General features: G+C 36.4%; 1 protein-coding gene across 1 annotated transcript in view; it reads right to left on the bottom strand.

The window, feature by feature from the left end:
- Positions 1 to 6,980: 6,980 nt before the first annotated feature.
- The window catches only part of LOC136034016 (zinc finger protein 436-like), a 144,331-nt gene continuing 130,242 nt past the window's right edge, over positions 6,981 to 21,069 (bottom strand). Inside the window, exon 6 of the mRNA XM_065715069.1 lies at positions 6,981 to 8,055. Coding sequence (XP_065571141.1) covers positions 7,301 to 8,055 — 755 coding nt within the window. The 3' untranslated portion in view covers positions 6,981 to 7,300. The remainder of the gene's footprint in view (positions 8,056 to 21,069) is intronic.

Genomic DNA, 21,069 nt, shown 5'->3' with positions numbered 1-21,069 from the left:
TATGCATTTTCAATAAAATATCAAAAATAGGAAAGCCAATTGAAGAAGGTTTAGATAAATACACCACAAGTGGTAAAATTCTAGTTTAGTTACTTCTTGCTATCTTGGAAAGGGGTTAGGTTAGGGAAAAGAAATTTTCAGGGATGGGTCTAAAGGATAAATTATGTCCCAGGAAGGTACTTTGAAATACCTAACTTTACTCTTTCTCCCTTTAGAAGCCCCTGACCTTTGATGACCTTTAGAAATATTTGTGTTATAAAAGTGAAACCTTACAAAATAGATGTTCTGCTTGAATGTAGTTCAACAAAATTGTTTTCAGCTTCACAACTTTGCTCAATCCCAATTTATAAGGTTTTAAAGATATGGAAATATATTTCCTAAATTTAAAAAAAAAAACATTGATATTGAAAAAAAAAACATTGAATTCTACTCAAATAACAGGAATTACATTTTGAGAACTAAAGGCAGAGAAAAAGCAACTGGTAACTGAAAATTAAGTTAAATGTTATTTTTTCAAAATTTCAATAGGTGTAGACCTGTTGTGTAGGCAAATTTCAGGGCCCTCTAGAGGGAGAAAAGGTGGAGGTGGGAACTTTAAAATACCTTCCTGGGACATACTTTAGCCTGTAGACCTATCCCTGAAAGTTTTATTTTCCTAACCTACCCTCTTTTAGAGATAGCAAGAAGTCACTAAACTAGAATTTTACCCCAACAAGTTTCTAATCTAAAGGTTAGGTCAGGTTAGATTAGCTTAAAAAGGGCTAAAATCTGTATTTGCAATAGAAGCAATTACTACATTTGTAAAGAGCTTAAAAAAGGAATCAAATGATATGTTCACTTTATTTGTAAGTCAATAATATAAACAACAAAAAATCTACAAAAGTATATCCAGGACAAGTATTTTGAAGTACCTACCTCAACTCTTTCTCCCTCTAGAGGGTCTTGAAATTTGCCTATTTGACAGGTTTATACATATTGAAATTTTCAAAAAAACAACATTTTACCTTATTTTTCAGTTAGCCTATCAGTTTCTTTTTCTCTGCCTTTAGTTCTGAAAATGCAATTTCTGTTATTCCTGTTAACCTGTTTGCATAGCCTATCTTTAAAACCTTATAAATTAGGATTGAGCAAAGTTGTGAAGTTGAACACACTTTTGTTATAAAGCAGAATCTAAAAGCAGATCTAAGCAGAAGATTTATTTTGATAACACTGTTATAACACATAGATTTTTAATGGCTTTCAAAGGTTGGGACCCTCCCAAGTAGAGGTAGGTACTTCAAAATACCTTCCAAGACTTCCTTTAGCCTGTAATCCTATAGCAAAAAGTAGCTAAAGTAGAATTTTGCCATAACTTCCAAGAGTAAGTTTTTCACCCTGGAAACATTCCTGAATGTTTCAATTTCCTAACTTAATCCTTTTCCAAGATAGCAAAAGACAGCTAGAAGAGAATTTTACCTCTCAATTTAGGGCAAAGCAGTTTTAGTTCAAATCTGGATAGGCCATGCTGTTAAACATGTTATATAGGATAGACTAGGTCTAGCCTATATAAGCCAACCAATAAGTTTAAGGCGGAAACAGTCAACCTAACTTACTCTTTTTGATCTTAAAAGAAATTATACTGTACAGATCCTGATCTTACTGTGGTAATAGCTTAATGAAGCACCAGTACGCAAGTGAGTAGTAGGAAGCAATAGCACTTTGACAAATAAGTTCGGCCAGTCTTCTAACAGCTTCGTCTGCACCCCTGCTCCAATTTAACCAAAGCATTGTCCGAAGTAAATCCTATTTACTTTGGATCTCCAATTTCTTGCAAAAAATATTATAGTGCTGGTACAGTAAATAATAAGAAATTAGTTTTACCATGTTTACACACACCAACAATGCACAAAGGAGTAAATAAAGAAACAAAAATGCACAAGCCAAAAATACGGTATAAGAAGTGAGAACACCTAAAGATGAATTTGTCTTACATTCAAAGAAAAATACAACTAGGAAATAAGGAAGTAAAAAAAAACTTCTTAGCACTAATTCAAACGGGAAAAATCACATAAATGCTCTTTAAACACGAGTACAATTCAAAGGAAAATCATCAATATTAACAAGAGCTAAAAGCTCATATGGCACTTGTGACGAGGCAAGTAGAGCTAAGAGCTCATATGGTATGAGCTCTAACAAAATTCTAAGAATCAAAAGATTGATTTTAAAAGTAATTCAGAGGCTTAATGCCGGTGAGGATTTAAAATAAGAGATCTGAGACACGATGTCCTTCTAAATATCAAAATTCATTAAGATCCGATCACCCGCTCGTAAGTTATAAATACCTCATTTGTGTAATTTTTCCTCTCCCTTTAGCCCACAGACAGTCGAATCTGGGAAAACGACTTTATCAAGTCAATTTGTGCAGCTCCCTGACACGCCTACTAATTTTTATCGACCTAGCACGCCCAAAAGCACCAAACTCGCCAAATCACTTAGCCCCTAACCCCCAACTCCCCCAAAGAGATCGAATCCTGTACAGTTACATCAATCTCGTATCAAGGACATTTGCTTATTTTATCCACCAAGCTTCATCCCGATTCCTCCTCTCCAAGCGTTTCCCAAGATTTCCCCTTCCAACTTCCCCCAATGTCAACAGATTTGGTCGGAATTTGAAATAAAAGTCTGAGACACGAATTCCTTCTAAATATCAAATTTCATTAAGATCCGGTCACCCGTTCTTAAGTTGTAAATACCTTAATTTTTCCAATTTTTCAAAATTAACACACCCCCCCCCAGCTCCTCCAAAGAGAACAGATCCTTTCCAATAATGTCAATTACGTATCTAAAACTTGTGCTTATAGTTCCGATCAAGTTTCATCCCGATCTCTCCACTCTAAGCGTTTTCCAAGATTTCTGTTTCCCTCCTCCAACCCTCTATGTCTCCAGATACAATTCGAGTCGAAAATGGAGCACCTGAGACATAAGATCCTTCTGTATATATCAAGTTTCATTAAGATCCAATCACCTATTACTAAGATAAAAATACCCCAATTTTCATGTTTTCCAAAAATTGCGGTTTCCCCCTCCAACTCCTCCCATTGTCAAAGGATCTGGTCGGAATTTAAAATTAGAGCTTTAAAGCACAAGATCCTTCTAAATATCAAATTTCATTAAGGTCTGGTCACCCTTTCGTAAGCTACAAATACCTCATTTTTTTCGAATTATCCCCCCTCTCAACTCCACCAAAGAGAGCAGATCCGGTCCGGTTATGTCAGTCACGTATCTTAGGCAGGTTATTATTTTTTCCCATCCAGTTTCATCCTGATCTCTCCGCTTTAAGTGTTTTCTAAGATTTCGAGTCCACCCCCAACTGCCCCCCCCCCCCAATGACGCCGGATCCGGTTGAGATTTAAAATAAGAGATCTGATTATGAGGTCCTTCTAAATATGAAGTTTCATGAAGATCCGATCACTCCTTCGTCAGTTAAAAATTCATAATTTTTTCTATTTTTCGGAATTACCCGCCCCTCCCAATATAGCGGATCCGTTCCAATTATATCAACCACGTATCTAAGAATTCTGTTTATTTTGTCCACCAAGTTTCATCCCGATCCCTCCAATATAAGCGTTTTTCATAATTTTAGGTTCCCCCCAAAGTCACCAGATCCGGTCGGGATTTAAAATAAGAGCTTTGAGATACGACATCCTTCTAAATATCAAATCTCATTAAGATCCGATCACCCGTTCGTAAGTTAAAATTACCTAATTTTTTCTAAATTTTTAGAATTAATTCCCCCCCAACTAACCCAAAGAGAGCGGATCCGTTCCGTTTTTTATAAATCATGTATCCAGGACTTGTGCTTATTTTTTCCACCGAGTTTCATCCTAATCCCTCCACTCTAAGTGTTTTCCAAGATTTTAGGTTTCTCCCTCCCAACTCCCCCACCAATGTCACCAAATCCAGTCGGAATTTAAAATAACAGCTCTGAGACACAATATCCCTCCAAACATCAAATTTCATTAAGATCTGATCAACCGTTCGTAAGTTAAAGATACTTCATTTTTCCGAATTAACCCCCCCCCCCAAATAGTCAAATCGGGAAACGACTATTTATAATTTAATCTAGTCCGGTCCCTGATAAGCCTGCCAAGTTTCATCGTCCTAGCTTACCTGGAAGTGCCTAAAGTAGCAAAACCAGGACGGACAGACAGACCGACAGAATTTGCAATTGCTATATGTCACTTGGTTAATACCAAGTGCCTTAAATAAACCCTTGTAGTTTCTACAAATATAAATAGTCTTGAATCAAAGAGGAAGACTAAATAAAAGATATAAAAAATTGGCTCCGAATGATAAGGCACTCAGTTTTGATAAAAAAAAACTTCCGAAAGGGCACAATGGAATTTACACGGGGCCCATTTTATTCTTACACTAAATGAACACATTAAATAGACGCACCAGTTGAAAGTCCAAAATGTTTCAATGAATCCAAGAGTATGATTAAAGTTGAACTGATTATAAGGAAGTCACTTGCTCCAGAATTTGGGAGGAATACCAAAAATTCTGTCCTTGAAGCCTCTAACTAAATACATGCACGGGAAAGAATATATCGGAAACTTAATAAAAATCTTTAGCTAACAAAACAATATCATTAGAAAATTATATATGACTGAATTCAGTGAACTGAGCAATCAGAACGGGGGGGGGGGTATATTCAGCGGCTATTTGGATAGTGTTGCAAAACAAAGCTGGAAATTAATCAAACCATTCTTTGGTCCCTTCTTCACTATAATTAAATCTGTTCGGTGAATATCAGAACGAATCTTATTGTGATAATTTTTCTACCAGTGCAATAAGTGTATAGAAATGAAAGGGTTGACGCCATTACAAAGGAGAACTTGAGAACGAAGGACAGACTCAAAGGCGCTGGATATGTATAAGGAACAAACACAAACCCTTTTATTTAACTAAATAGTGCCACTTAATGATATCAATTCCAATTCCAGAATTTGTATGAGGGTATACAGACTGCATACAGTCCTTTCACCCCCAATTAATATACAGGAAACGATGGTGTGGATATTGAACTCCATTGCCGCTTATGAGCCCAAACTGATTGTTGCCGAAATTGTAATAATAAGCGGAAACAGGAACTTGATAATAAGTTTACTAATTATTCAACAAAATTTAATTGGTATATACGAACTACAAACTGTACGATCTTTGCTTATTTTTTCCACTGCAGGTTAATAGACCTTCCTAAAGGGTCGGCATATTTTACTGACAAATAATTACCTGGAACAACAGAGAGAGATTGTCAATATGGTAGACCGTGCCGTGCTTCTGATGCTCAGTCTGTAGTCTATTCAGACTGAGATCTTTTTCTGATTATATCTATTGAATTTGATTAGCCACAGATGAAGATGAAATATTGACGAGGTTCCTTCCATGGTCAATATTTGATAGGTAACTATAAGGACTATGTAAAACAGAAGACTTGACCTATGGCGGGTTAGCTGAAAGAACTGACGAAAAATGAGTATGCCAGTCTGAAATGAAAACTTCTTCAGACTCAAGGGATTACAAATGAATAAGCTTAGAAACTTGTTTCCATAGAAGTCTAGGAACATTTCGAACAGAATAAGATGCACCATATACTTGTTGCTTACAAGAATTTTATTGAATGGACGTTTCGTAGACATCAAAACTTCAAATACCACTCAAGAACGACGCTTTTTGAACCTCGACCATATATATTCAGAACCCGTCCTGCGATAGGTGGCGCACATACCGTAGTTGCCCTCTCCCCCTTGAAAGGTTCTGCTGATATGACACTAAATCGATGTCACATCATCTTTAGCCTCGGCCTATTTAAGTCGACAAACTTTGTTTCTGATCACTTTTGTCTTAATACAGCTCTTTGCTTCTCTTTGAAAAACTTCTTCCGCAAACAGGGTTATTTAAAATCATTTTTAAAGAATCAAAATTTTTGCTTGATTTCTATATAATGGACATAAGTTTATAAATAGCTCTGCTATGTCACTTTTATTGATTGGTGCATGGAATATCATTCAAAGAAATAGACTGAAAATCTGCGTAATCTTTAGGCTTCTATAGAACATACCGATCTGGTCACTTTTATGCAATTAACCTTTAATATAGACAAATTTTAATCAATCACAACCTAAACATGTGCTGAAAATTTTAACTTAATAATTTTTCTTGAGATACCCCAGATATACCCTTTCAAGAACCTTAGATCTACACAATGTCTTCTGATTGATTTCAACGTCCCTTCAATATGTTCTGAAAGTTTTAAATTTTTAGCCTTGCACGTTTCTGAGAAATAGCACATACTTTCGTTTCACCATCTCTATGCATATAGTGTTATGTATTTAGTTAATACCTCCCGTGACATACCCAAAAAATTTCAACTTAATAAGCAAAATTACGGGACAGTATTCCACTTGAAATAAGAGATCATGTTTCATTGGTATTATTTTGATATAATTATAACAAAAAATTCTCTTTTTACAAATACAGACTAATAGTTTTAGCAGGATTCTACTATTTTTGCTGTATAGTGCACAGTGCCTTTGATTTAATATTTTGTGATGTATTGTGTATTATGATGTGATGGACAATGATGTATTATTAACAGATCAGTTTAATATATTATATAATATATTTTAGATATTAATACTCGGCGTTCTCCAGGGGCTAACGCTTAAGCCCTAGAAATCATTGATCAGTCTCTGGAGTTGTGTTCTTGTTTACACATTTCTTACTCAATGAAGTCGAAGTCAAGTCCAAACGCATTGGAGGTCTGAGAAGAGGGAATCTCTTAATATTGTCTTGCAGAGCCTCTGGAAAGGATATGAATTTTCGATTCATGTATTATACGTTGTGTTTGGTCAGAAATCTCTGACTAGGCTTCCACAAAAAGCCTAAAACTGCCCACAAGCAGAAAAACTGCCCCAGACTTTACACACCAACCTAAATAAAATATAACATTACTTTATTTTAAATATCGTAAAATTCACCAAATCAATACTCTAAGCAAAATAGAAAAGAAACAAAAGTAACATTACTAAACATAAACATGTAAATAATTATGAATGTTAACAGAAGACAATATAACATCAATTAAAATTCATTTTTATAACATACAACACTGGAAGGGTCAATCACCAGAGTATTATGTAGAATATTCTCTTGCATATGCGACAGCATAACACACTAAAAACACGAATTACCTTCCCCAGTCTAGGATCTTTGGTGTGTAAAACTGGATTTTAAAATAAAACTTCTTTCACGTTCATTATAGCTCATAAGTTACTCCCACAATATGATTTTTTCGGTGCCGATGTTTAGATAAAGAAGAACTAGAACTAAAACTCTTCTCACATACATCACACTGGAAAGGTTTTTCTCCAGTATGAATCCTTTGGTGATCTGCTAAACTGTAATTATAGGTGAAACTTTTCTCACATACATTACACTTGAAAGGTTTTTCACCTGTATGTGTTCTCTGATGTCCAAATAAATGATGACGCTTTCGGAATCTTTTCTTACAAATATCACATTCAAAGGGTTTTTCACCTGCATGAGTTCTTTGGTGTCCAGATAAATCAGACGCTTGGCGGAATCTCTTCTTGCATATATCGCATTCAAAGGGTTTCTCTTCTGTATGAATTTTATGGTGTTCTGACAAATTCGAGCTTGAAGCAAAACATTTCTGACAAACTCTACACTTGAATGGTTTTTCTCCTGTATGAGTTCTTCGATGATATGACCAGCTTGAACTACTAGCAAAACTTTTAGCGCATATATCACACTTAAAGGGCTTTTCCCCAGTATGAAGCCTTTTGTGTGTTGATAAATTGGAACTAGAAGTGAGACTTTTCATACATATATCACATTTGAAAACCTTCTCTCTTTTTTTATTTGGTATCTCATCTTGAGAATCAGAATCTATTTCTTCCTTTGGATACATACTTGTGTCACCAGGCATCTTAGTCGTTTCATATTCTCGTTGAGCCAAATCCATATCAAACAATGGCGTAACAGTGATAACTAGAATAAATGAGAATTCATTCAAATTAAATCATACATTCGTTTCTATATGTAATTTTTTATTTAGCTTATATTTTTAACTGATGAATTTAGAACTAAGTCAAGTGCAAATGACTGCCAATTTCAAACTTTACGCAATTTTTCTCTGAATCTCAGCCAGTGACATCAGTTGGAGACATGGAAAGCAGTTACCCCCCCCAGATCTTTTTACTATCTCTTCTCATAGATTTTGACTCAACACCTCGCTCTTAACGCTAAAGTTTGACTCTGTCACAACTACTTTTTGAATCAATAAACACTTTAGCGTAAAGAAAGAGACGCTGAGGAGGGGGTAGCCCCTTTCATTTAAGGAATAATTTCTGTTTGTTTTAAGTTTTAATCTCGCTCCTTACTTCCAGTAAAAAAACTCGTTTTTTATTTAATTTCTTAACATTTTCGACTAAGGCAGGTTCGACTCTAGCTCACCGTACAAGAAACATCAAAACAAAATTTGCATTTTAAATTTGGTAGATTTATCCCATTTATAAAGGGTTGCTACCCTCCTCAATACCTTGCTCTTTATGCTAAAGCTGTTAGCAATTTAAGAAGGCTTCACATTCTTAATAAACGGCCCCCGTGTTTCAATTTTAGTAAACAATCAAACTTTTGCGCAAAGAGTAAACAATTAAGGACGGGGGCAACCCTTCATATATTTCAGAATTTCTTTTCTTTTGCCAAATAATGCCGGTAAATCTGGCCCACCTTTTATGAAATATAGCACTACCCCTCAAGGAAGACTCCTCGGTGAAAATTTCATCCACAGCAAAGTGTACCCCTACCCCGTCAAATCCCCTCCAGACAGTTCCATCCTCGCTGACAATCGCCCCTCCCTGTAAAATTGCTTGTAGACGATTCACCCATAAAAATTTTCCTTAGCATTCTTTGATTTGAATAAGACTGTAACCTCTAATCGATTTCTCGATTTGTGAATATACCCTTCTGATTTCAAACATTTTATATCCCACAGTATGGCATTATACAACACAGATTCAGGAAACAAAAATGGTATAATTAATAGGTCAACTGACATTTCTACCTTGGCTTCCTTGCAACATCTGTGTTCTTTTTTTTATACAGCAAGTATCTTTTGTGCATCTTTTGAAAGTGATTAAACACAAATAAAAAACTTTTTTTTTAACTGAAAGTAAGGAGCGACATTTAAACTTAAAATTACCACAAAATTACCATTTTTACACAATACTAAACACTACTTGCTGTTAATGCAAATTGATTTTTCAGTCAAAACACGCAGAAAAACAGCGTAAAACAGTATTAGAAAAAAAGAAGACCACCCAAGGTACTTTCTTCATAAATCTAAAGCTGATTGGCAAAAAATAAGCCTGTCTACCTTTCTTCTGAAGGACTGCTGGTGAGTGTGGTATAGGAAGAGTCACAGGCCTACTCTGTGTCTTCCATCATGCAGATTTCAGATTTGTGCATCATTTCAGTCTCCAGTTAAAAGACAGTAACTTTTTGAAGGAAAACAAAGGGACTAAGCGAAATGAATGAAAATACAAACTATTGATTAAGAATATTAAGTGTTTTTGGAACCCATGTTTTTGGAAGTGTCTTACAAAGGACTTTCCAACACATTTTCCATTTAGCAAAAACTCGCTTAACGGAAAAATTTTCAAAACTCAAATTTCTTTTTTTTATGCAGCAAGTATCTTTTGTGCATCTTTTGAAAGTGATTAAAAAAAAGATAACTGAAAGTAAGGAGCTACATTGAAACTTAAAATGAATAGAAATTATTCCGTATATGAAAGGGGCTGTCCACTCCTCAACGCCTCGCTCTTTACGCTAAAGTTCGAGTCTTTGTCACAACTCTACTTTTTAAAACAATAAAAACTGTAGCGTGAAGAGAAAGGCGTTGAGGAGTGGACAGCTCCTTTCATTAAAGGAATAATTTCTGTTGGTTTTGAGTTTTAATGTCGTTCCTTACTTTCAGTTAAAAAAGTCTCGTTTTTCATTTAATTTCTGAACGTTTTCCAATTAATGCAGGTTCGAATTTGGCTCACCGTACATGAACAATTAAAACAAAATTTGTATATTAAATATGGTAGATTTATTCCGGATATGAAGGCTTACCCCCTCCTTAATACCTTGCTCTTTACATTAAAGCTGTTTGCACTTAAAAAAAGCTTCCCATTCTAATTAAACTCCCCCCGTGTTTCAATTTTAGTAAACAGTCAAACTTTAGAGTAAAAAGTGAGGTATTGAGGAAGGGGCAACTCTTCATATATGTCACAATTTCTGCTCTTTTGTCAAATAATTTTGGTAAATCTGGGTCACCCTTTATGAAATATACTCCTTCCCCTCGCGGAAAACGCCTCGGTAGAAATTTCATCCAACGTAATGTGCACCCACCCCCGTCACATTCCTTCCTGATAGTTCCATCCTCGCTGAGAATCCCTCTCCCTTTAACATTGCTTGTGGACTATTCATCCTGAAAAATTTTCCCTAGCATCCCTTCATTTGAATAAGACTTTAACCTCTAATCGGTTTTTCGATCACTCCAAAAATGCCCTTTTCCGTGGATACTATTTCCCAGAAAACAAAACATGCGGAAAAAAGGCCCTGGATAATTCCACCGGGATATTTCAATATAAAAAATTTGGCAACTAGAATGTAAGACAATTAAAAGAATTTCGTGTAGTACCGTAATTGTGTCAAAACATCCAAGTGTAACATTTCCCCTGGAATACTGACTCCCAAGAATTTTCCCTCCCAAGGAAGATTCTCCCCATAGAAATCCACCCCAAGCACACCCCCCCCTAAATGCCTGTATACTTTCCAATAAAAAATACTATATGTAAACAATGGGCAAAGTTCACAACTTGCATCCCTTCCCCCGGGGAGTGGGGGGGGATCATTTTACACCTAAGGACATAATTATAAGATTTTTCGACTATGGTGAACAAAATGGCTATTTCAAAATTTTGATCGGGAAAAATGAGCGTAAGAGGGGACCTAATTGCCCTCCACTTTTTGGTCACTTAATAAGGACAATAGAACTTTTAATTTCCGTTCGAAAGAGCCCTCTCGCGATATTCTAGGACCACTAGGTGGATACGATCACGCCCCCCAAAAAAAACAACCAAAACAAAAATCAAATAAGGACGTATCAGTGATCTTTTTTCTGGCAATCCAAATTTTTGCAGATAAGAGCTTGTAACCTCTACAACAGAGTTCTCTGTTACACCAAATCTGATGGTGTGATTTTCGTTAAGATTCTATGACTTTTCTCCCTTTTTCGAAAACAAGACAAATATTCAATAGGGTCTAAATTTTGATCGATAAGACTAAACTTGATGAAACCTATATATTTGAATTCAACACTAAATTCGATTCTTTTGATTTATCTATTGGTATCAAGATTCCATTTTTTAGAGTTTCGGTTACTTTTGAGCCGGGTCACTCCTTACTTACAGTTCCTTACCACAAACTGTTTGATCTAAATAGTGGTTATTTCCCCTGGGTAAGTGATTATAAGCAGACATACTTTTAGTAAATTTCCACAGTATTGGAATATTGATTGTAGTGAACACTGGGGAGAGTGTATTAATATAATATTTTAAGTATAAAGTTTTCAGTTTGGATATCTAGCTTTGTACATGAAAACAAATATCTGGACTAGCTTTACAATTATTATAACTCTAATGACAATACAGCTTGTTTTCACAAAAAGAATATATAAACCATACTTTCTTCCCTTTTAAACCATTCAATTCGAAGGATGTTCCCCCTCCAAGTAAATTTAAATCCAAGTTAATACTATTTTCTGTAGACTCTCATAGCATAGGAATACTAATTGCTGTGAACACCAGACAAAGTAATAGAATATTTTAAAAAAAAGTTCTGATATTGAAAAGGGGCACTAGTTTTTGTACAGGAAACGAGTTGTTTCACTAAACACTGAACTTAACAAAAACAAACACCGCACACATGCGGTATTTCCAAATGTTATCAGTAGAATTGCAAACGTATGCTGATTATCACTTAAGGCAGAGGAAAAGTTTGAAAGATACATAACATCTGTGAGTTAATATAAAATAGGCATAAAGTTGTATTTTGCACAAAATTAAACTAAATGTAAATATTATGGTATTATTCAATAAAAAATTGTCAAAGATCCAAATGCTTTTATCTTTTTTCGTTTCTAGAAAAAAGATTACTTGGTTAGTGAGATCAGGAGCTTGATTTTATTGCCTTTAAAAGAGTCAATAGTCAAACTGATAGCTCTTTAGAAGGTTTATTATCCAATAGTCAATAGTCAAAATGATAGTCAATAGCCAAAAGTCAAACTGATAGTTCTTAAAAGGTTTATCAAGTATTTACCATCGAAGAATTGACGAAATTTGAATGGAGCATATTGAGAAAATATCCAATTTATATCCTCAGTGATAACATACATTGGGAAGTTAGCCTCATAACTATTTTACTTTTTTTAATAGATCTGACCAATTATGTGAGCAATATAGCTACCACGTCGAAAGGCCTTCCAATTCAAAGACCATCATTTCTGTATTAAGGAGGTTAGTCAGGCTGATGCCAGATACCTCCTATGTCTATAGTGCCACCGTGGTAAGCGTGAGCAGTGGTAAAACACTTATCTTGACATTATTACAAATACAACCTACACCAAGTTTTAATTTGCCAATAAGAACCAGGTTTCTCAAAGGATATCTGCTGTTTTGAGGATTAGGATGAGTTCTTCCCCTAAAACTGTACCAACACCAAGAAGAATGGTGATTTATATCATCAGCGTTAAGCTATTGGGTAAAATGATCACATACTATTTTTTAATTTACTTAGCAGTCACAAGGAATGACCCTCCAATAGATTCCATGAAGAGTAGCTTTGCTTTAATTTTAAATTATATAAAAAACAAGAGCTAAGAGCCCATATGGCACTTGTGACGAGGCAAGAAGAGCTATGAGCCAAGAGATCATATGGTATGAGCTCTAACAAAATTCTATGAATCAATAGATTGATTTAAAAAGGAAAATAAGAGGCTTAATGCCGGTCAAGATTTAAAATAAGAGCTCTGAGTCACAAAGTCCTTCTAAATATCAAAATTCATTAAGATCCGATCACCCACTCGTAAGTAATGGATCCCTAATTTTTTCTAATTTTTCCTCTCCCTTTTGCCCCCCACATGGTCGAATCTGGGAAAACGACTTTATCAAGTCAAATTGTGCAGCTCCCTGACACGCCTACCAATTTTCATCGCCCTAGCACGTCCAGAAGCACCGAACTCGCCAAATCACTGAACCCCTCCCCCCAACTCCCCCAAAGAGAGCGAATCCAGTGCGATTCTGTCAATCACGTATCAAGGACATTTGTTTATTCTATCCAAAAAGCTTCATCCCGATTCCTCCACTCCATGTGGACATTTGTTTATTCTATCCAAAAAGCTTCATCCCGATTCCTCCACTCCATGTGTTTTTCCAAGATTTCCCCCTCCAACTCCACACAATGTCAAAAGATCTGGTCGCGATTTGAAAAAAGAGCTCTGAGACATGAATTCCTTCTAAAAATCAAATTTTATTACGATCCGGTCATCTATTCGTAAGATAAAAATACCCCAATTTTCATGTTTTCCAAGAATTCCGGTTTCCCCCTCCAACTCCCCCGAATGTCCCAGGATCTGGTCGGAATTTGAAATTACATCTTTAAAGCACAAGATCCTTCTAAATATCAAATTTCATTAAGATCTGGTCACCCTTTCAAAAGTTACAAATACCTCAATTTTCAAAATTACCCCCCCCCCAATTCCACCAAAGAGAGCTTATTTTTCAGAATTTATCTCCCCCCCCCAATTGATCGGATTCGTTCCAATTATGTAAATCACGTATTCAAGGCTTCTGCTTATTTTTCCAACCAAGTTTCATCCCAATCCCTCCAATCTAAGCGTTTTCCATCGTTTTAGGTTTCCCCACCCCAAACTTCCCCCAATGTCACAAGATCTGGTCAGGATTTAAAATAAGAGCTTTGAGACAAGATATCATTCTAAATATTAAATTTCATGGAGATCCAATCACCCGTTCATAAGTTAAAAATACCTTATTTTTTCTAATTTTTCAGAATTAACCCCCCCCAACTACCCCAAAGAGAGCGGATCCGTTCTGGTTATGTCAATCATGTATCTAGGACTCGTGGTTTTTTCCAACAAGTTTCATCCCGATCCCTCCACTCTAATTGTTTTCCAAGTTTTAGGTTTCTCCTCCCAACTCCCCCCCCCCAATGTCACCAGATCCGGTCGGCTTTAAAATAAGAGCTCTGAGCCACGATATCCTTCTAAATATCAAATTTCATTGAGATCCGATCATCCGTTCGTAAGTTAAAAATACCTCATTTTTCTTAATTTTTCAGAAATTTGCATTTTTTTTTGGCTAAATGGCTTTCTCATAATTTTGATCGAATTATTTTGAGAAAAAAGGAGTGGGGAAGGAAGCCTGGTTGCCCTCCGATTTGTTGGTTAATTAAAAAGGCAACTAGAACTTTTAATTTTCTACGAATGTTTTTATTAGTAAAAGATATACGTAACTTATAAATTAGCTTACGTAAAGAACTTTTGTATTCTCATGTTTTTATTACATATATGAGGGGGTTCGTCCCCTCGTCAGTACCTCGCTCTTTACACTAAAGCTTAAATTTTGTCCCAATTCATTAAGAATGACCCCTGAATCACAAAAGCCGTAGAATAAATAGTTGAAATTACTAAAAATCTTTAGCGTAAAGAGCGAGGTATTAGGAAGAGGTGAGCCCCTCATACGGGTAATAATTTCTGTTCGTTTTAAGTTTTAACGCTGCTCCTTACTTCCAGCTGAAAAAAACTTTTTCATATTTATTTTTTCATTGTTTTTTTTTTTTAAATAATGCTAGTAAATCCTGCGCTCCCTTCATGAAAAATTTCTTCCCCTATGACAAATTCCTCGATGGAAAGTTTCCCCAGCATATCTCCCTCTTCTCAACCCCTCCCCCCAACCAAAAAATCCTCCTGAAAACGCCTGTACACTTCCCAATAACCATTACTATATGTAAGCACTAGTCAAAGTTAGTAACTTGTAGCCCCTCCCACGGGGACTGTGGGGGAGTAAGTCGTCCCCAAAGACATAGTAATAAGGTTTTTCGACTACGCTGAATAAAATGGCTATCTCAGAATTTTGATCTGGTGACTTTGGGAAAATAATTAGCGTGGGAGGGGGCCTAGGTGCCCTCCAATTTTTTTGGTCAGTTAAAATGGCACTAGAGCTTTCTATTTCCGTTAGAATGAGCCCTCTCACAACATTCTAGGACAGCTGGGTCGATACGATCACCCCCGGGGAAAAAACAACAAAAAACAAAAACAAAAAACCAACAAACCAATGAACACGCATCCGTGATCTGCCTTCTGGCAAAAATACAAAATTCCGCATTTTCGTAGATAGGATCTTGAAACTTCTACAGTAGGGTTCTCTGATACGCTAAATCATATGGTTTGATTTTTGTTGAGATTCTATGACTTTTAGGGGTTGTTTCCCCCAATTTTCTAAAATAACTCAAATTTTCTCAGGCTCGTAACTTTTGATGGGTAACCTAAACTTGATGAAACTTATATATTCAAAATCAGCATTAAAATGCGATTCTTTTGATGTAGCTATTGGTATCAAAATTTCAGTTTTGGTTACTATTGAGGTGAGTCGCTCCTTACTACAGTTCGTTACCACGAACTGTTTGATATTGAGACGCATCATTTTATAAGACGAATAAAAAAAATAACAAGGGTAAATATAATAGTTATAGTTTTAATATATCTAGTTATAATAATAATAAAATTTATTTAATATCAATTACATACATAGCAATACTATCTTGCAAGAGATTGAATAAAAAAAAGTTTTTCAACTGAAAGCAATTAGTAACATTAAAATTCAAAACGAACAGGAAACATTCCGCATATGAGGGAGGTTGCCCCCTCCTATAAATGAGTATCCTAGTAGTCAAGGAATCACGACAAAAGGTCAAACTTTAGCGTAAAGAGGAACGTATTGAGAAGAAGATCACCCACCTCATATACGGAATAATTTCTGTTCGTTTTAAATTTGCTCTTTAATTTCATTGGTAAAAAGTTTTTTTTTTTAATTTAACTTCGGATCTTTTTCACATAATGCCCAGAACAGTTTCCCTAAATGGATAATTCCCCCTATCCACAGAAAAATTCCTCAATTTTAAACTCCTCCACGTAAAATACCCCCTCACTCCAGAGACTTCCCCAAGACGATCCCATCCTAGCTGAAAAGCCCAAGGGAAGTTTTTTTACGAAATAGAACTTAAAGTGATTTTCCTTGTTGTTCAAAGTTCCTTGTACGGGATTTTCGACAATGGCGATTCTAATTATGTAATTTTGTTTCGGTCTGACATTTACGACCTTTCAAAATTATCATAAATCTTTTTTTCAAAACAAGCTTTTACCGTTTAAGATTAATCATTTATTTCAGATCTACATTTTACCAAGGTGATTCACATGATGTTTGATAAAATCATGTGCAAAGATGTTATTAATAGCATCAGCTATTATTAATAGCATCAGCTATTATGGAGGTGTGCCAGTGGGCTGTTATTTAGGCGGGAGGGATTTCTAATGCCAAAATTGTGGCAAATTCCCCCATGAGGGAAATTATCCCCTAAAAACTTCCCTCTCCACGAAAAATTTTGACCGTGGTAAATGTTCCAAAGGAGACCCCCCCCCCCCCCAAAAAAAAAAAAAAACAAGAGCTAAAAGCTCATATGGCACTTGTGACGAGGCGAGAAGAGCTAAGAGCCAAGAGATCATATGGTATGAGCTCTAACAAAATTCTATGAATCAATAGATTGATTTAAAAAGGAAAATAAGAGGCTTAATGCCGGTCAAGATTTAAAATAAGAGCTCTGAGTCACAAAGTCCTTCTAAATATCAAAATTCATTAAGATCCGATCACCCACTCGTAAGTCATAAATACCTAATTTTTTCTAATTTTCCCTCTCCCTTTTGCTCCCCAGATGGTCGAATCTGGGAAAACGACTTTATCAAGTCAAATTGTGCAGCTCCCTGACACGCCTACCAATTTTCATCGCCCTAGCACGTCCAGAAGCACCGAACTCGCCAAATCACTGAACCCCTCCCCCCAACTCCCCCAAAGAGAGCGAATCCAGTACGATTCTGTCAATCACGTATCAAGAACATTTGTTTATTCTATCCACCAAGCTTCATCCCGATTCCTACACTCCAAGTGTTTTTCCAAGATTTCCCCCTCCAAATCCCCACAATGTCAAAAGATCTGGTCGGGATTTGAAATAAGAGCTCTGAGACATGAATTCCTTCTAAAAATCAAATTTCATTACGATCCGATCATCTATTCGTAAGATATAAATACTCCAATTTTCATGTTTTCCAAGAATTCCGGTTCCCCCCTCCAACTCCCCCAAATGTCACAGGATCTGATCGGAATTTGAAATTAGAACTTTAAAGCACAAGATCCTTCTAAATATCAAATTTCATTAAGATCTGGTCACCCTTCCGTAAGTTACAAATACCTCAATTTTCAAAATTACCCCCCCCCCAATTCCACCAAAGAGAGCAGATCCGGTCCAGCTATGTCAGTCACGTATCTTAGACAGCTTTCTATTCTTCCCATCCAGTTTCATCCTGATCTCACCGCTTAAAGTATTTTCTAAGATTTCCGGTCCCCCCCAACTGCCCCCCCCCCCCAATTACGCTTGATCCGGTTGAGATTTAAAATAAGATATCGGAGTTACGAGGTCCTTCTAAATATGAAGTTTCATGAAGATCCGATCACTCCTTCGTAAGTTAAAAATACGTCATTTTTCTTATTTTTCAGAATTACCCCCCCCCCCCGCAATTGAGCGGATCCGTTCCAATTATGTAAATCACGTATGCAAGACTTCTGCTTATTTTTCCAACCAAGTTTCATCCCAATCCCTCCAATCTATGCGTTTCCCATCATTTTAGGTTTCCCCACCCCAAACTTCCCCCAATGTCACCAGATCCGGTCAGGATTTAAAATAAGAACTTTGAGACACGATATCCTTCTAAAAATCAAATTTCATAGAGATCCAATCACCCGTTCGTAAGTTAAATATACCTCATTTTTTCTAATTTTTCAGAATTAACCCCCCCCCCCCCACTACCCCAAAGAGAGCGGATGCGTTCTGGTTATGTCAATCATATATCTAGGACTCGTGTTTTTTTTTCCACCAAGTTTCATCCCGATCCCTCCACTCTAAGTGTTTTCCAATTTTTAGGTTTCTCCCTCCCACCCCCCCCCCCCAATGTCACCAGATCCGGTCGAGTTTAAAATAAGAGCTTTGAGCCACAATATCCTTCTAAATATCAAATTTCATTGAGATCCGATCACCCGTTCGTAAGTTAAAAATACCTCTTTTTTTCAGAAATACCCCCCCCCCCCCCCAACTACCCAAAAGAGAGCGGATCCGTTCCGTTTATGTCAATCATCTATCTAGGACTTGTGTTTATTTTTCCCACCATGTTTCATCCCGATGCCTCCACTCTAAGTGTTTTCCAAGATTTAGGTTTCCCCCTCCCAACTCCCCGCCCCCATCACCAGATCCGGTCGGGATTTAAAATAAGAGCTCTAAGACACGATATCCTTCTAAACATCAAATTTCATTGAGATCCGATCACCCATTCGTAAGTTGAAAATACCTCATTTTTCTAATTTTTAAGAATTACTCCCCCCCCCCCAACTACCCCAAAGAGAGCAAATCAGTTCCGACTATGTCAATCATGTATCCGGAACTTACGCTTATTTTTCCCATCAAGTTTCATCCCGATCCCTCCACTCTATGTGTTTCCAAGATTTTAGGTTTCTCCCCTCCAACTCCCCCCAATGTCATCAGACCCAGTCAGGATTTAAAATAAGAGCTCTGAGACACAATATCATTCCAAACATCAAATTTCATTAAGATCCAATCACCCGCTCATAAGTTGAAAATACTTCATTTTTTCTATTCTTTCCGAATTAACCGGCCCCTACCCCCCCCCCCGAATGGTCAAATCGGGAAAACGACTATTTTTAATTTAATTTGGTCCGGTCCCTGATACGCTTGCCAAATTTCATCGTCCTAGCTTACCTGGAAGTGCCTAAAGTAGCAAAACCGGGACTTTAGGTTTTCCCCCTCCAACTCCCCCCAATGTCATCAGATCTGGTCGGGATTTAAAATAAGAGCTCTGAGACACAATATCAATCCAAACATCAAATTTCATTAAGATTCAATCACCCGCTGATAAGTTAAAAATACTTCATTTTTTCTATTTTTTGCGAATTAACCGGGCCCCCACTCCCCCCCCCCCAGATGGTCAAATCGGGAAAACGACTATTTCTAATTTAATCTGGTCCGGTCCCTGATACGCTTGCCAAATTTCATCGTCCTAGCTTACCTGGAAGTGCCTAAAGTAGCAAAACCGGGACCGACAGACAGACCGACAGAATTGGCGACTGCTATATGTCACTTGGTTAATACCAAGTGCCATAAAAACAAAATGTCACAATTGCAATATTTGTATACCATTCTCCCCCCTTCATTTTGAGGCCTAAACCTGATATTGTGTACATTTTAAGGCTTGTAGATTTGTAGACAAGACCTCAGATCATATAGGTGGTAAATAGTTTTTTAGCCCTTTCCCCAAGACTTTTGGGGATTACGTTATCCCCAAAGGCATAGTTATTAAACTTTCCGACTATTTTGAACAAACTTGTTATCTAAAAATTTTTATCGTATGACTTTGGGGGAAAAGAGGCATGGAAGGGGGGCTAGCTACCCTCTAATCTTTTCGGTTACTTAAATGACAATAGAACTTTCAATGTCCGACAAAATGTACCCTCTCTTGATATTCTAGGACCAATGGTTCGATACAATCACCCCTTGGAAAAAGAAACAAATAATCCGCATCCATAATCTTTCCTCGGGTAAAAAAAATTTCCAAAATTATACATTTTTCTATACAGGAGTTTGAAACGTCTACAGAAGGGTTTGCTGATATGCTGAATCTGACGGTGTGATTTTCACTAAGATCGGTTGATATTCTAGTGGTTTACTTTCCCCTTATTATGAAAAATTGGGCGAATTTTCTTACATCCGTAACTTTTGATGGGAAACATTATACTTAACGAACTACATTTTTAATCAGCAAACAAATTTGATTGTTTTGATATGTCAATTGTTATTTAAACTCTGTTTTTTTCTAATAGAGCTGTTCGAAATTTTTTCACATTACAAATAGCAAATGGTTACGCCAAAATCCCAAATCAAAGAGTTTAAAGAGTCAGAAATGAAGGACATTGATTGATGTCTGATGCATATTCATTTTCCTGTTCCATTGTCATTTATATGCAATATTGCTGTGGCGCTGCGTGCCGCAGCAACACGTGGAGTGTCAGCTAATCCCCCCGTTTTGAAGGTTTTTTTTTTATTTTTTTAGTGTTTTTTAGTTTGTCTTTTTTTTAAGTACAGACGTACAAACAGACAGACAAACAGTACATATTGAAAAGAGAAATCGTCAATGCAACAGCACAAACACAAAAAAAAAGAAAAAAAGAGAAAGGAGATAGAAGGAGAAAGGGAAAACTGTTTTCCTAAATTAGTGATTAATATAGACTAATATAGGGTTTCGGCACTTTAAATTCTCTACCCAGTCAAGTGTGGTGCCTACCACAGAATAACCATGGCATCCCTGTGTCAGGTATCACCCCCAAAATACATGCCTATGAAAAAAAACCAGCAAATGTAGAACAACCAAGTAACACCAAAACAAGCTTATCCTGTTAATATATTCCTCATTTTAGCAGCAATAGGTAAACTAAATGTGATAAATTTTACCAAATCACAAATATTAACTCTTTGCAAAAAACCTGAATGAACTAAACAATTATAGAGTTCATCTTTACCATGTGGCTATTTTTTAAAAATCCG

The sequence above is a fragment of the Artemia franciscana genome, chromosome 2, assembly GCF_032884065.1.
Source record: "Artemia franciscana chromosome 2, ASM3288406v1, whole genome shotgun sequence".
NCBI classification, from domain to species: domain Eukaryota; kingdom Metazoa; phylum Arthropoda; class Branchiopoda; order Anostraca; family Artemiidae; genus Artemia; species Artemia franciscana.
This window is presented reverse-complemented; position numbering and strand designations above follow the sequence as displayed.